Raw genomic sequence first — 17,445 nt, 5'->3', positions numbered from 1 at the left:
GTATATTTGGATTTTCAAAAGGCTTTTGACAAGGTCCCACACAGGAGATTAGTGTGCAAACTTAAAGCACACGGTATTGGGGGTAAGGTATTGATGTGGATAGAGAATTGGTTAGCAGACAGGAAGCAAAGAGTGGGAATAAACGGGACCTTTTCAGAATGGCAGGCAGTGACTAGTGGGGTACAGCAAGGCTCAGTGCTGGGACCCCAGTTGTTTACAATATATATTAATGACTTGGATGGGGGAATTAAATGCAGCATCTCCAAGTTTGCGAATGACACGAAGCTGGGCGGCAGTGTTAGCTGTGAAGAGGATGCTAAGAGGATGCAGGGTGACTTGGATAGGTTGGGTGAGTGGGCAAATTCATGGCAGATGCAATTTAATGTGGATAAATATGAAGTTATCCACTTTGGTGGCAAAAATAGGAAAACAGATTATTATCTGAATGGTGGCCGATTAGGAAAAGGGGAGGTGCAACGAGTCCTGGGTGTCATTATACACCAGTCATTGAAAGTGGGCATGCAGGTACAGCAGGCGGTGAAAGAGGTGAATGGTATGCTGGCATTTATAGCGAGAGGACTCGAGTACAGGAGCAGGGAGATACAACTGCAGTTGTACAAGGCCTTGGTGAGACCACACCTGGAGTATTGTGTGCAGTTTTGGTCCTCTAATCTGAGGAAAGACATCCTTGCCATAGAGGGAGTACAAAGAAGGTTCACCAGATTGATTCCTGGGATGGCAGGACTTTCATATGAAGAAAGACTGGATGAACTAGGCTTGTACTCATTGGAATTTAGAAGATTGAGGGGGGATCTGATTGAAACGTATAAAATCCTAAAGGGATTGGACAGGCTAGATGCAGGAAGATTGTTCCCGATGTTGGGGAAGTCCAGAACGAGGGGTCACAATTTGATGATAAAGGCGAAGCGTTTTAGGACTGAGATTAGGAAAAACTTCTTCACACAGAGAGTGGTTAATCTGTGGAATTCTCTGCCACAGGAAACAGTTGAGACCAGTTCATTGGCTATATTTAAGAGGGAGTTAGATATGGCCCTTGTGGCTAGGGGGATCAGAGGGTATGGAGGGAAGGCTGGGGCAGGGTTCTGAGTTGGATGATCAGCAATGATCATAATAAATGGCGATGCAGGCTCGAAGGGCCGAATGGCCTACTCCTGCACCTATTTTCTATGTTTTCTAAGACAATTTGACCCCAGATGTATGCTTTAAAAGTATCCCATATAATAAGGCTAAACGTCTCTTCCAACGTATTTTCTTCAAAAAAAAAGAGCAATTTGATTCTCCATAAATTTAAGAAAATACTCATCGGACACAGAGTTAAACTAAATTGCCAAAATCTACTCATGGGGATAGGACCAGAAAGATTTAAAGACAGAATTACAGGAGAGTGGTCAAAGATAACAATCTCTTTATATTCAATTGATCGAAATAATGGAATTATTTGACTATCAATAAAAAGAACTAGTCAATCCTGGTATAAGAGTGATAGACATGAGAGAAAAATGAATACTCCTTGTCCGTCAGATAGAGAAAACGCCAAGCATCAACTATACCACGTTTAGTTGGAAAAGATTGGATAAGCACAGCTGATTTATTAAGTGTGTCTGCTTTAATAGATGAGCGATCTAATACTGGATGTAACCAGCAATTAAAACCTCCTCCTATCACAGGGGAGTAAGTACACAAACCTCGCAAAAATGAAAATAGACTTTCAAAAAATCCTGGATCATCTACGTTGGGGGCATATACATTAGCAAAAACAATCGATTCACTGTCTAAACTCTGATACAATAACAAATCGACAATTAGGGTCCGAAACAACTTTATGCTGAATAAAGGAAACTGTATTATCTACAAAAATCGAAACTCCACATGATTTTGCATTAAACGAAGAGTGGAATTCATATTCTTCCACCTAGTAAAGAAAAACATAAGCTATCACAGCTGCGTATGCGCATTTCTTGTAAAAAAAAAGGTGCTTTTAATTTTTTAATATAAGCAAACACTTTGTTCCTTTTGGTGGGGTGATTCAGCCCTTTCACATTCAAACTAAACAGGTTAAAATTTCGAAACATTTTAAATACCAATCAACATGTAATTAAAAGATCTGGCCATTAAGTTATTAAAACAAGAAAGCAAACTGTAAAGTAAAGTGGTCAAACAAACAATCATATATTCAACCCAACACAGCTCCCAGAGAGAAATAGGCCCTACCCCCTCCCCTACCCAAAGCGAGAAAGCTGACCAATAGACAGTCAGTGAGCTAAGAACTAAGTACCGGCCCCAAAAAATCCTGTTGACAGAAAAAACTCCAGTCCTGCAAGGTCATTATGTCCCTACCAACACACAACATAAAAAGTAAAATAACTTGGTATTCGGAAATACGAAAGGATCACTTTAAACAAATTCAAAGAAAGCTGTATTAAAATAAAGCCTCAAAACGGGATAAAATAAAGTAGTATCAAAAAAAAATCTAATAAAAGACAGTATATGAACAGCCAAAACGTAAGCTTAATGAAACCTTATTTCAAATTCATATTAACAGAAGAAAAAAAACTTGATCAAATAAGAAGTATAACAGTTTTAGACTTCATCCTTCAGAAACTCTTTTGCATCTTCAACTGAATTTATTCTTTTTCGCAATCCGTTCTTCAAAACAATACGCAGACGTGCGGGGAACTGAAGGGATGGTTTATATCCTTTATTATAAAATTCCAACATAACTTCTTTATATTTCATACGATCAGCCAAAACTTCAGGTGAATAGTCTTCCACAAATCTAACCTTGTAATTTTGGAAATCGATCATTCCTTGTCTCCGGGTATGACGAATTAAAAGGTCCTTAACACGAAATTCATGAAAGGCTAGTCTGACTGATCTGGGTTTCACCGCCAAGGACAATGGCTTCAAAGTCGGAGAGCGAGAAGCTCGATTGAGCTTCGGCTCCGAAGTGAATAAAGCAGGGAAAAGCTGCTTCAGAAAGTTTGCAAAAAACTTCGTAGGGTCAGCGCCTTCAATTGATTCTTCAAGACCCAGGATTCACAAGTTATTTCTCCTGTTTCTGTTTTCGAGACTGATGATCCTTTTCAGCATTTTATCACTGGATAAGGATAACTCCTTGCAGAGTTTAATTGTATCTTCAACATCCTCTTCAAGTGTCATTAGCTTCACAGTATTCTCCTGAATTTGGTTCTCATGATCTAATAAAGTTTGCTGAATTGTATCCAATTTGCCATTGATCCGCTGAAACTCCTCAGAGAATTCCTACTTTTGCTGTTTAAGGAAGTCACTGATTGAATCCAAAGTGACTGGGGATTCATCTTCTGTTTCTCTTTCTTTTGCAAATGCTTTGGTTCTTTTCCCAGCCATAGTAAAGCAGTATTGAAGTATTATAATAAGGTTTCAAAAAAAAAAAGACTGGTAGGAGACAATTAAGTAAACAGGGTAGGAGCAATCGAAAAGCGACAAACAGGGCTCTGACTGCTTCTTATATCTAACATATGCTTCCTTCCTCATCTAGGCAAGTTGCCTCATATGTTTCGTCAGCCACGGTTCCCTTTTCCTACCATTTTTTCCTTGCCTCAGTGGGACAAACCTATCCTGAACCCTGCACAAGTGGTCCCTAAACTTCCTCCACATTACTTCTGTGCTTTCAGCTTTGAAAATCTGTTTCCAATTTACTCTCGCTAATTCCTGCCTCATCCCTTCATAGTTAGCCCTTCCCCAGTTAAGCACTTTCCCATTTTGTCTGTTTTTATCCTTTTCCATAGCTATACTGAAGCTAAGGGAGTTGTGGTCACTCTCACCAAAATGCTCCCCCACCAAGATGTCTGCCACCTGACCAGGTTCATTACCCAGAACTAGATCCAGTATGGCCTGTCCTCTCATCGGCCGGTCACATACTGTGTCAGGAATCCTTCTTGAAAGCACCTGACAAATTTAGCCCCATCTATCCCCCTTGCAGTCAAGAGGTGCCAGTCAATATGAGGGAAGTTGAAATCACCCATAACTACAACCCTGTATTTCCTGCACCATTCTAAAATCTGCCTGCTTATCTGCTCCTCGGTGTCCCGAGGGCTATTTGGGGGCCTATAGACTACTCCCGGCACAGTGATTGATCACTTCCTATTTCTGACTACCACCCACACCGACTCAGTGGACACTCTCTCTGCAGCGTCCTCCCTTTCTATAGCCATGATACTATCCCTGACCAGTAATGCTACTCCCCCACTTTTCTACCTCCCATCCTAATCCTTGTAAAACACCTAAACCCCGGTACCTGCATCAGCCAATCCTGCCCTTCCTCCAGCCAAGTTTCAGTAACGGCCACAACATCGTAGTTCTACGTACTGATCCATTCTCTAAGTTCATCCCCTTTATTCCTAATACTCCTGGCATTGAAATAGACACACTTCAACCCCTCGAACTGGCTACATGTATGTTTTGTCCCCTGCCTGTCCTTCCTCAGCAACTCAGAACACACAGCATCGTGCCCTTGTCCTTCTACCCTCATCTCTGCACTCACATTCTGATTCCCACCCCCCTGACAAACTAGTTTAAACCCTCCCCAACAGCTCTAACAAACCTGCCCACCAGGGTATTGGTCCCTTTCCAGTTCAGGTGCAGCCTGTCCTTGTTGTACAGGTCAGACCTTCCCCAGAGGAGATCCCAATGATCCAGAAATCTGAACCCCTGCCCCCTGCACCAACTCTTCAGCCACGCATTCAACTGCCATGACTTCCTGTTCCTACCCTCTCTGTCTCGTGCCACAGGCAGCAATCCTGAAATTAGCACCCTTGCGGTCCTGCTTTTTCACTTTTTTCCCCTAACTCCCTTTATTCCTTCTTCAGGACCTCATCCGTACTCCCATCTATGTCATTGGTCCCCACGTGGACCAGGACATCTGGCTGCTCACCCTCTCTTCTGAGAATACCGAGAACTCCATCCAAGATATCGTGGACCCTGGCACCAGGGAGGGAACAGACTGGGATTCTATATCTTTCCCACAAAACCTCTTAACTGTCCCCTTAACTATCGAATCCCCTATCACTACTGCTCTCCTCTTTTCACTCCTTCCTTTCTGAGCTGAGGGTCCAGTCTCGGTGCCAGAGACGTGACCACTACAATTTGTCCCTGGTAAGTGTAGGTCGTCCCCACCAACAGTATACTTATTGTTGATGGGAACGACCACAGGGGTGCTCTGCTCTTTCTGTCTATTCCCCTTCCCTCTCCTGACAGTCACCCATTTACCTGTCTCCTGACTTTTAGGGGTGACTGTCTCCCTGAAACTCTGATCTATTACTGCCTCTGCCCCCCAAATGAACCGATTTCACAGGAGCTGCAGCTGGATGCACCTTCTGCAGGTGTAGACATCGGAGACAATTGTGCTGTCCCTGACTTCCCACATCCTACAATCGGAGCACTGGACTGCCCTATCTACTGCCTCCATTACTAACTCCTAGGTTAATTAATTAAATAAACTTTCCCGGCCTTACCTCACTGGGAGCAAGCTCATCCTCTGCCTCTGCTCGCTGAAATCTCTCGAGCCAAAGCCTCAAAGCTCCACTCCTTCACTGGCCGCTCTCCACTCCAGTCCACGTTAAACTCCAGTCCCAATAAAGGTGAATATGCAGCAGAAGAACCTCCTCCCATGCTCAGTGACCAGGGTGCAGAACTGGGTCTGGTGAGCAACAGCAATAATTGCAGAGTTCAGCACCGACAGTCACTCTCGAAATTGCATTCAGCAACGGTGATGGACAAATATCCAGCCTGCAGCTTATTGAAACTTTCTCCCCAGTGCAGAAATCGTGCTTGGCTAATCTTCCGGAATTTTTTGAGGATGTAAGTATGAAAATGGACGAGGGAGAGCCAGTGGATATAGTGTACCTGGACCTTCAGAAAGCCCTTGATGAAGTCCCGCATAGGAGATTAGTGGGCAAAATTAGGGCACATGGTATTGGGGGCAGAGTACTGACATGGATTGAAAATTGGCTGGCTGACAGAAAACAAAGAGTAGCGATTAACGGGTCCCTTTCGGAATGGCAGGCGGTGACCAGTGGGGTTCCACAACGTTCAGAGCTGGGACCGCAGCTGTTTACAATGTATATTAATGATTTAGATGAAAGGATTAAAAGTAACATTAGCAAATTTGCCAATGACACAAAGCTGGGTGGCAGTGTGAAATGTGAGGAGGATGTTATGAGAATGCAGGGTGACTTTGACAGGCTGGGTGGGTGGGCGGATGCATGGCAGATGCAGTTTAATATGGATAAATGTGAGGTTATCCACTTTGGTGGTAAGAACAGGAAGGCAGATTATTATCTAAATGGAATCAATTTAAGAAAAGGGGAAGTACAATGAGATCCAGGTGTTCTTGTACATCAGTCACTGAAAGCAAGCAGGCAGTGAAGCAAGCTAATGGCATGCTGGCCTTCATAACAAGGGGAAATGAGTATAGGAGCAAAGAAGTCCTTCTGCAGCTGTACAGGGCACTGGTGAGACCACACCTGGAGTACTGTGTGCAATTTTGGTCTCCAAATTTGAGGAAGGACATTCTTGCTATTGAAGGAGTGCAGCGCAAGTTCACAAGGTTAATTCCCGGGATGGCGGGACTGTCATATGTCGACAGATTGGAGCAACTGAGCTTGTATACACTGGAATTTAGAAGGCTGAGAGGGGATCTTATTGAAACATATAAGCTTATTAAGGGATTGGACACGCTGGAGGCAGGAAGCATGTTCCCACTGATGGGTGAGTCCAGAACCAGAGGCCGCAGTTTAAGAATAAGGGGTAAGCCATTTAGAATGGAGTTGAGGAAACATTTTTTCACCCAGAGAGTGGTGGATATATGGAATGCACTGCACCAGAAGGCTGTGGAGGCCAAGTCTCTGGATGCTTTCAAGAAAGAGATGGATAGAGCTTTTAAAGATAGCGGAGTCAAAGGTTATGGGGATAAGGCAGGAACGGGGTACTGATTGTGGATGATCAGCCATGATCCCAGTGAATGGCAGTGCTGGCTCGAAGAGCCAAATAGCCTACTACTGCACCTATTGTCTATTGTGAACCCAGTAGTGTGTCAGAACTGTAACGTGCTGTGAGTTTTCAGTGTTAATGTAATGGCCTCTCTGTAATCTATCACTACTGAGGTAACGGTTTCTCTGTAGCAGCAATGTTTATGTTACGACTAGAGACAACAGGGTTTTGAAGTGCAGGGCTATCCAATGAGAGAAATGTTATTCTTTCTTGTGAGTCTGGAAGAGAGATTTTTGTGGTCTTTTGCTGGGGAGAGATGAGAAGACATGAATGGAGAGAGTGGGCCATTTTCCTTTACTTTTTCTTTACTAACCCTATAGTCAAAGTAATAACTACAAAGCCCAATTGTTTAATCGCATATTATGTACCGTTTGTTATTTCGGGGTACTGATTTGTAACAGGGGACACATCGCACAGCATCCACTCAAACGAGATTTCTTAAGTTTGGCCGGGCTGGGAGGCTATCACCCCCTATATTAAGCTGCTAGCCGAAGAGAGAGTTACATATGGTTAGATGACTGAGCGAATCGCTTCACACGTTCACAGCAGGTGAACGGCTTCTCCCCAGTGTGAACTCAATGATGGACATTTGGTGGCGATGGCTGAGAGAATCTCTTCCCAAAGTGTGAGAAGGAGATCGGCCTCTACCCAGTGTGAACTCGCTGGTGTTTCTGTAGGTTGGATGACCGAGTGAATCTCTTCCCACACACTGAGCAGTTGAATGACCTCTCCCCAGTGTGAACTCGCTGATGTACCTTCAGTTCAGATGACTGCATGAATCTCTTTCCACAGTCTGAGCAGATGAACGGCCTCTCCCCTGTGTGAACTCACTGATGTACCTTCAGTTGGGATGAGCAGGTGAATCCCTTCCCACAGTCCGAGCAGGTGAACGGCCTCTCCCCAGTGTGAACTGACTGATGTGTCAGTAGGTTGGATGACCGAGTGAATCCCTTCCCACACACTGAGCAAGTGAACAGACTCCCTCCAGTGTGAACTCGCTGGTGTACCTTCAGTTCAGATGACTGAGTGAATCCCTTCCCGCAGTTTGAGCAGTTGAACAGCCACTCCCCAGTGTGAACTTGCTGATGTATCTTCAGTTGGGATGAGCAAGTGAATCTATTCCCACACACTGAGCAGGTGAACGGCCCCTCCCCAGTGTGAACAGACAAGTGTGCTTGTAGGTGGGATGATCGAGTGAATCCCTTCCCACACACTGAGCAGGTGAACGGCCTCTCCCCAGTGTGAACTCGCTGGTGTCTCTGTAGAACAGAGGAGGAAGTGAATCCCTTCCCACAGTCAGAGCAGGTGAACGGCCTCTCTCCAGTGTGAACTCGCTGATGCACCTTCAGTAGGGATGAGCAAGTGAATCCCTTCCTGCAGTCTGAGCACGTGAACGCCATCTCGCCAGTGTGAACTGACAAGTGTATCAGTAGGTTATATGATTCAGTGAATCCCTTCCCACAGTCCGAGCAGGTGAACGGCCGCTCCCCATTGTGAACTGACTGGTGCCTCTGTAGGTGAGGTGATTTAGTGAATCCTTTCCCACAGTCCGAGCAGGTGAATGGCCTCTCCCCGGTGTGGACTCGCTGGTGAGCCATTCGGTCAGATGACCGAGTGAATCCCTTGCTCCTCTTCTTAAATATCTGGATAGAGACAGCAAAACTGGCGTGTTGTGTTTGAGATTCCCATAGACAAATTCCTTGTCATTTTTAACCTGTAAAAATATTTACAAAATCCATCAATGGGCGTAGGACAATATTTCAGATTAGATCACTTGAGTTGTCAACGTGTGATCTGGCATCACACTGTTACAGTGAAGTTCAACCCAAGTTGGAGAGAGAAATCATCTTCTAACTGGGCACAGTGCTGGTATCTGGAATGACCAACATATTCTTTGATACTGTTCCTGTCTCTATAAGAATAGGATATTTATGCCATCTCCAATCTGTGACGTGGTTCAGTCTGACTCTCTCCATTGTTATTATTCCCTGTTCCCAATGAGCTGCATGGGTCCCTGGCCCCACAGTAGCTGATACAACCTCACACAAATAGCCGGCAGTGCATTCCACACACCCACCACTCTGTGTAAAAAAACTTACCCCTGACATCCCCTTAGTATCTATTTCCAAGCATCTCAAAACTAACAACCTCGTGTTAGCCATTTCAGCCCTGGGAAAGAATCCTCTGGCTATCCACATGATCAATGCACCTCATCATTTTATACACCTAAAAAAGGCTCTAAACATAAACAAGGAAATTATACATTGCTTTGAGGATTTGTTGGAAGTATACAAAATTATGACGGTATAGATAGGGTAAATGCAAGCAGCTGTTTCCACTGAGGTTGGGTGGGATGACAACTAGAGGTCATGGTTAAATGGAGAAGGTGAAAATTTAATGGGAACATTTGGAAAAGCTCTTTACTGAAATGGTCGTGAGAGTGTGGAATGAGATGTCAACACAAGTGGTGAATATGAGCTCGGTTTCACCATTTAAAAGAAGTTTGGATGGGAGCCTGGATGGTAGGGGTCTGAAGGTGAAAGTTCCAGTGCAGGTAGTTGCAGTAGAGACCTTAAATGTTTTTTTCAGCATTGACTAGATGGGCCAAATAGCCTGTTTCCATACTGAACTTCTCCATTTTTCTATGACAGAGAAGCTGGCCAAACTTGGTTGGAAGGGAAAAGTTGGGAGTGACAACGGAGCAGCAATGGCTGGAGCTTCTGGGAGCAATTCGGGAGCTGAATGATAGATACATCCCAAAGAAGTGGAAGCATTGGAAATGCAGGAAGACACAACTGTGGATGAAATGAGAAGCCAAAGCCAACATAAAAGCCAAAGAGAGGGCAAACAAAAGAGCAAAAACGATTGGGAAGCTTTTAGAAACCAACAGATGATGACTAAAAAAAAAGTCAGATGGGCTCAGGCGGTGGAATTATGATATTGTAGTCATTAGTGAGTCTTGGTAGCACCCAACAGTCAGGCATTTAGAGGAACAAAATATCCGGGGCCCCAATATCTCTTGAAAACCAAGGTACCCTGCACCAGTTACCTTTCAACTTTTATTTTGGCAGGCACATACAATCCCTACACCCTCAAAATTTCACTTCTGAAGGCCTCCCACTTACCAAGTACTCCTTTGCCAGGAAACAGCCTGTCCCAAACCACACTTGTTAGATCCTTTCTGATACCATTAAATTTCTCCAAGTTAGAATCTCAACCCATGGCCCAGACCTCTCTTTTTTCATATTTACTTTGATTCTCATGGCATTATGATCACTAATTTCTGTCACCAGCCCCGTATCATTTCCTAACAGATCATTGCACACTTCTACATCAGGAATTCTACGTACTGATCAAGGGCACATTTGACAAACTACACCCCATCTAGTCCTTTTACAGTATGGGATTCACAGTCAATACATGGAAAGTTAAAATCACTTACTGAATCAACTTTTGTTTCTTGGCATGGTCTGCGATCTCTCTATGAATTTGTTCCTCCAAATCCCTCAGATGTTGGGTGCAACCAAGTCCCAATTATGGCTACAATATCATAATTCCCTGTCCTGAGCTCATCTGGCTTTCCTGCGATGCTTCTTGCATTGTGATATACACAGCTCAGCACATTCATCGCACCATTCACAACACGCTGGAGGTACTCAGCAGGTCGGGCCGCATCCGTGGAAATGATCAGTTAACATTTCGGGCCATAACCCTTCGTCAGGACTGAAGAGGGTAGGGGCAGAGACCCCATAAAGAAGGTGGCGGGAGGTTGGGGAGGAGAGGGCTGCATGCTCAACCATTTGATTGCTGACTGTATCTGGTGTCTGAACAACATCTGACTGGTGTCAAGAAAACAACCTCCCCTCATTGTCACAAAACATGCATCATTGCTGTCGCAGTTTATGTTCCACTGGATGCTGATGCTAAAGTAGCCATGAAAGACCTCAGTGCTGCTATTAGCAAGCTGCAGACATTGCATCCAGATGGAGCTTTGACTGTCGCTGGAGACTTTAATCATTGTAACCTACGTACCGTGCTTCCAAGATATTACCAAAATGTATTATGCACCACCACGTGGAATAAAACCTTAGACAATGTCTACACAAATGTGGCTGACGCTTACAAACTCACTACCCTCCCCCACCTGGGATGGTCCGACCATCTTTCATTGTTTCTGCTTCCCAAGTATAGCCCAGTCATTAAACGTGTGAAACCCACAATGAAGACTATTAAGATCTGGCTGGAGGGGGCTGACTCTGCTTTTCAGCACCAATTCCAGCACACAGACTGGAGCACGTTTGCTGCCCATACCATCACAGACTCTCAGATTAACATTGATTTATACACCAACTCTGTCCTTGATCACATCAACAAGTGTGTAGATAGAGAGACATTACTAAAACAAATAAAAGTTTTCCCCAATCAGAAACCATGGATGAACAGAGAGGTTCACCTCCCACTCAAAGCCAGAGATTCAGCCTTCAGGTCTGGAGACCAGGAGGCTTACAGCTCAGCCAGGGCCAACCTGAGGAGGGGAATCTCTCAGGCTAAACACATATACAAACAGAGAATCGAGGAGCATTTCAACTCCTCTGACCCCCGGCCCATGTGGCATAGCATACAGGTCATTACAGACTTCAAACCTCCTAGTACTGTGCCCCCTTCCAGCTCTGCTACCCTCCCTGATGAGCTCAATTACTTCTACATTCGCTTTGACCGAGGGAACAAGGAGGTCACCCTCAAAGCGGATCTCCCACCTGGTGAACTGTCTCTCTCACTTTCCACCTCCGATGTTTGTGGACCCTGAGCAGGGTGAATGTACGGAAGGCAGCTGGTCCGGATGGAATACCTGACCATTTGCTCAGAGTCTGTGCAGGGCCGTTGGCCGGGGTCTTCACGGACATTTTTAATCTGTCACTGGCCCAGGGTGTTGTCCCCATAAGCTTCAAGATCACCACCATCGTGCCAGTGCCAAAGCATTCTACTGCCACGAGCCTGAATGATTTCCGGCCAGTTGCACTCACCCCCATCATTGCAAAGTGCTTTGAGAGACTGGTTCTATCACATCTGAAATCCTGTCTGCCCACTACCCTGGACCCCCATCAATTTTCCTATCACACCAGCAGGTCAACAGAGGACACCATCTCCACGGCACTTCACTCTGCCCTGACCCACCTGGACAGCCCCAACTCTTACGTCAGAATGAGGTTCATTGACTTTAGTTCAGCATTCAATTCTGTAAGCCCCTTCAAGCTGATCACCAAACTTGGCCAGCTTGGTATCAGCTCATCCCTCTGCAATTGGACCTTGGACTGTCTGACGAACAGACCCCAATCAGTTAAGTTAGACAACCTCTCCTCCTCCACTCTCACCCTGAACACCGGCGTGCCTCAGGGCTGTGTGCTGAGCCCTCTTCTGTACTCCCTTTTCACCTGTGACTGTGTTCCTGTACATGGTTCTAACTCCATAATCAAGTTCGCAGAGGCCACCATGGTGGTTGGCCTGATCAGAGGGGATGACGAGACAGCCTACAGGGACGAGGTCCAGCACCTGGCTGCGTGGTGTGCCGACAACAATCTGGCCCTTAACACCCAGAAGACCAAGGAGATCATTGTGGACTTCAGGCATGCTAGGAGCCACACTCCCAATCTCCATCAACGGAACTGTAGTGGAGCATGTATCAAGCTTCAAATTCCTTGGTGTCCACATTTTCGAGGATCTCACCTGGTCCCTGAGCTCTTCCATCCTGATCAAAAAGTTGCAACGGCGCCTTTAATTCCTGCGGAGCATCAATAAAGCTCACCTCTGTCCCAGGATATGACCGACTTTTACCGGTGTACCATTGAGAGCATACTCACCAACTGCATCTCAGTGTGGTATGGCAATTGTCCCCTTTCGGACCACAAAGCACTCCACTGTGTGGTGAAAACTGCCCAGCGGATTATCGGCACCTAATTGTCCACCATTGAGAACATCTACCATAAACGCTGGCTGGGCAGGGCAAAACACATTATCAAGGATGCATCTCACCCTAACCATGGACTTTTTACTCTCCTCCCATCCAGTAGGTGCTACAGGAGCCTCCGCTCCCGCACCAGCAGGCACAGGAAGAGCTTCTTCCCTGAGGCTGTGACCCTGCTGAACCTCACATCACAGCGCTAAGCAGTATTGCACCCATATTGTACTGTCTCAGTACTTTTATATTTGTGTGCTGTAGCACTTACTTTTTATTCTCAGTTATTTTGCAAATAACACTATTCTTTGCATTTCTGGTCAGATGCTAACTGCATTTCATTCGCTTTGTATCTGTACTTGGCACAATGACAATAAAGTTGAATCTGATCTAAAAAAACCAAAGGAGCTGATTGTGGATGACAGGAGGAATGGAGACAGGCTAACCTCGAATGACATCAATGGATCTGGGGTTGAGACGGTGAACAGCTTTAAGTTCCTTGGCATAAACATCTCTGAGGATCTCACATGGTCTGTACATACCGGCTGTGTTGTGAAAAGAGCACAACAGCACCTCTTTCACCTCAGACGGTTGAAGAAGTCTGGGATGGGGCCACAAATCCTAAGAACTTTGTACAGGAACACAATTGAGAGCATCCTGACTGGCTGCATCACTGCCTGGTATGGGAACTGTACTTCCCTTAATCACAGGAACCTGCAGAGAGTGGTGCAGACAGCCCAGCACATCTGTAGATGTGAACTTCCCACTATTCAGGACATTTACAGGGATAGGTGTGTAGACAATAGACAATAGGTGCAGTAGGCCATTCAGCCCTTCAAGCCAGCACCACCATTCACTGTGATCATGGCTGATCATCCGCAATCAGTACCCTTTTCCTGCCTTCTCCCCATATCCCTTCACTCTGCTATCTTTAAGAGCTCTATCTAACTCTTTTTTGAAAGAATCCAGAGAATTGGCCTCCGCTGCCTTCTGAGGCAGAGCAATCCACAGAAGCATAACCCTCTGTGTGAGAAAGGGCCCAAAGGATTTTGGCCACCCAATTCACCACAACCACAAACTGTTCCTGCTGCTACCATCCAGGAAACGGTACCACAGCAAAAGGACCAACAGGCTCCGGGACATCATCTTCCACCAGGCCATCAGACTGATTAATTCATGCTGATACAATTGCATTTCTTTGTTATATTGACTGTCCTATGTACTAACTATTTATTATAAATTACACATTGCACATTTAGATGGAGATGTAATGTAAAGATTTCTACTCCTCATGTATAGGAAGGATGTATGTAATAAAGTCAATTCAATTAAATTCACCCTCCCCACTATCTGTTCTGTCATTCTATCTCCCAAATCCCCTGCAACTTATTTTAACCACATCACACTCTCCCCACACTAACACTAACAAGCCTTATCACTAGGATATTAGTCCCCTCTTATTCTGTTCCCCTCACTAACGAATCCCCTATCACCCCTTTGACTTTCCTCTGTCAGTACTCCGCCCAACAATTTCTAAAGTGGCCCGCCTGTTGTTGTGTGGGATGGACACAGAGTACTCTTCAATGGCTATTTAACCTCATTCCCCCTCCTGACTCTCACCTAGTTTCCTGTGTCCTGCACCTTGGGTGTAATTCACCTCTCTTCATGTCATATCTATCCCAACGACCCCCCCTCCAAACTCCTAGATGATATGGGATTCATCCATTTCAAGTTCCAACTCTGTAAAGTGCAGGGTTACAAGCTGCAGCTGGATGTACATCTTGTAGGTGAGGGCATCGGGGACACTGGATGTCTTACCACTTTTAATCCCCTCTAATCCCCTTTCCCCTCTTGTCCCCTCTAATTTATAATGATGAGTGTGCACATAAATCTTGTATTCTGCATTCTTTTAACCAGTGACAACATGGGCAGAGTGAACTTTAAATAGAGAGGTATTCATTTTAACAGCTAGCAAATCACTGTCGGTAAGAACTTTGATCTCCTCTGGGTTTGATCGTGTTCAGTCTGCACTCTCACACAGACTATGTAGCAGTCCTGTGATGGGTAATGAAGGATTTTCTTGCACATTGTCCATATCTGATTTGCTTGCTAAATGACGCTTTAAAAAGTCAGATTCAAACTATCACTCCACTTCTCCCCACTTGTGTTTGATATCATTATGTACCCAGAGAGAGTGGGACAAAACATGTTCTCACGGGTAGAAAGTCCAGAACAAGAGGGGGTGGAACAAGCAACAGACACAAAATGCTGGAGGAACTCAGCAGGCCAGGCAGCATCTATGGAAAAGAGTACTAATGCTGAGTTCCTCCAGCAATTTGTGTGTGTTGCTCGGATTTCCAGCATCTGCAGATTTTCTCTGGTTTGTGACTGGAGGCAGAACAAAGGTGATTTTCACAACAGCTGATGTAAAAGATTTTGTTCCCTTTCTCCGAGTTCCCGATCCTTGCATTTAGACAGCTGGAGCTCAGCTCTGTCTGAGAGACCCATCGGTTCCCATTCCCTCATCAGCCGGAAGCTCCCCGGGGCCCGTGTACGGATGGTGGGGCTGAGAGAGAGGGAAGAGAGCAGGACTGTCCCGGGATTGCGGGTCACGGAGTCCGGAGTCACAGCAACTACCCGAAGTCGGTGTTGAAAACGCCGCCCGGTGAGACCCCCAACCCGGAGATCCCTTCTCACCTCAACCGATCATCCGGGGCCTTTTGTGCCCCGCGCGCTGGTGAGCTCGAGCTTGGTCGGTTTAACGGCTGGGCTACTGATCACGTGACCAGCCCCTCCCCCACCGCTGTCAACAGAGAAGTCACGCGCTGCGCTATTCCCATTGGTGCGAAGCGATATCAATCACTACTTCCAACCAATAGCGGAGGCGGACCAGCCGAGAGGGCGTTACCCCCGCTGACTCCGTCTCCCGAACTTTCCGTCACGGCGGGACAACCGTCAAAGTAAATGTCCGCTTTCTGATTTATTTCCATTTCCCTCCGAGGGAAGTTGGGGCGTTTGTGAAGCGTCTCCTGCGGCCGGAGTCTGACGTGTCGGTGAGAGGTAGGAGGAGACCGCTCGGCCCGTCGGTTTGATGCCGGTTCCCCGGGGAGGGAGAGGATGAAGACGGGGAGAGAGGGGGCGGACAGGATGTTTGTCCCGGTGGGGACAGGAGGGGCTCATCTGTGGAAATGTCTGAGCCCACGGTGGTGGCGATTCACCACATTGGGGGGCAAACACCGGCAGACTGTTGCCCTGCAAGCGGGGCCAATGGTCCGGGCAAAGTGACAATTATTTGTGTTTTGTTGAGACTGTACCGGGAATATGGTGTAAAATCCCGCTCCCCACACTAACACGGGTCACACAGACCAAAGAACAAACTGCCGGAGGAACTCAGTGGGTCGGGCAGCATCTGTGGAGGGAAATGGACCGTCAACATTTCGGGCCGAGACCCTCCCTCTGGACTGAGAGTGGACGGGAAATAGTCCGAGAAAAGAGGTGAGGGGTGGGGATGGGGCAAGAGCTGGGGAGTGAGAGGTGGATCCAGGTGAGGGGGAGGTGGGAAGGTGGAAATAGTGACGGGGGTGGGAGGTGAGTGGTTGGGGCAACACGGGGCTGCAGAAGATGGAAATTAATTCCATAGAGGATTAACAAAGAGGTTAGAGAGTATTTGTTATGGAGAGTGCAATGAAGATTCACCAGACTGATCCCTGGAGTGGTGGGTCATCATATGAAGAAAGATCAAATGTGATAACCCTTTCATTTAGAGAATCGAGGACTGAGAGGTGAACACATTGAAATGCACAACATTATTATCGGTTGAACCAGGGATCCCAGTCTCTGAAAAAGGGGGTGGACTGTCCGGGAAATGTTTCCATTCTGAGGGTGGTGAATGTCTGTAAATCCCCACCACAGAGGGGGTTAAAATCTATTGCTATGAATTAGGTTCTGTTGCTGCCACAGAGACAACAAATTACATGACATCTGCCGGTGCTATTAAACCTGATTCTGATAAATGGTCTGGGAGACCCACCACCGGTCACCTGATCCTAGTTACCGCAGATGGTAATGTGAGATTGAAGCCTTTTCTATTTATTTGTGTTCCTCAGTTCAGTTAAGTTTTCCTCTGTGGTTCCAAAGCAGAACCTCAGACTGTCTAATATTTCCGCACAATTAAAATGGGGAATTTGTTTATTCTTATCACGTACTGAGCTACAGTGAAAATCTTGCTCGACCTACCTCCACAGAGATCAATACATTACAACAGTACATTGAGCTGATATACGACAAAACAATAACTGTAACAAAGCATTATGGCTGCAGAGAAAGTGCAGTGCAGATAGATATATGGGGCAGGGTCACTTCGAGTTACATTGTGAGGTCGAGTCCATTTTATTGGACTGGAGACCATTCATTTGGCTGACTACCGCAGACAGGAAGCTGTC

General features: G+C 45.9%; 2 protein-coding genes across 2 annotated transcripts in view; one reads left to right on the top strand and one right to left on the bottom strand.

Moving 5' to 3' along the window:
- LOC140208596 (uncharacterized) overlaps window positions 1–17,445 on the top strand; it is a 587,054-nt gene that overhangs the window by 552,359 nt on the left and 17,250 nt on the right. The window lies entirely within an intron of this gene.
- LOC140208608 (uncharacterized) lies at window positions 5,690–15,771 on the bottom strand. Its single transcript, XM_072277414.1, has 2 exons — window positions 15,701–15,771; window positions 5,690–8,764 (listed from the first exon to the last, which is right to left on the bottom strand). The coding sequence occupies exon 2, from the start codon at window positions 8,646–8,648 to the stop codon at window positions 7,878–7,880; it is 771 nt and encodes a 256-aa protein (XP_072133515.1). The 5' UTR covers window positions 8,649–8,764; window positions 15,701–15,771; the 3' UTR covers window positions 5,690–7,877.

Source organism: Mobula birostris, chromosome 13 (assembly GCF_030028105.1).
Source record: "Mobula birostris isolate sMobBir1 chromosome 13, sMobBir1.hap1, whole genome shotgun sequence".
Taxonomy (NCBI): Eukaryota; Metazoa; Chordata; class Chondrichthyes; order Myliobatiformes; family Myliobatidae; genus Mobula; species Mobula birostris.
Note: the sequence above shows the minus strand (reverse complement) of the source record. Positions and strands in the feature narration are given on the sequence as shown.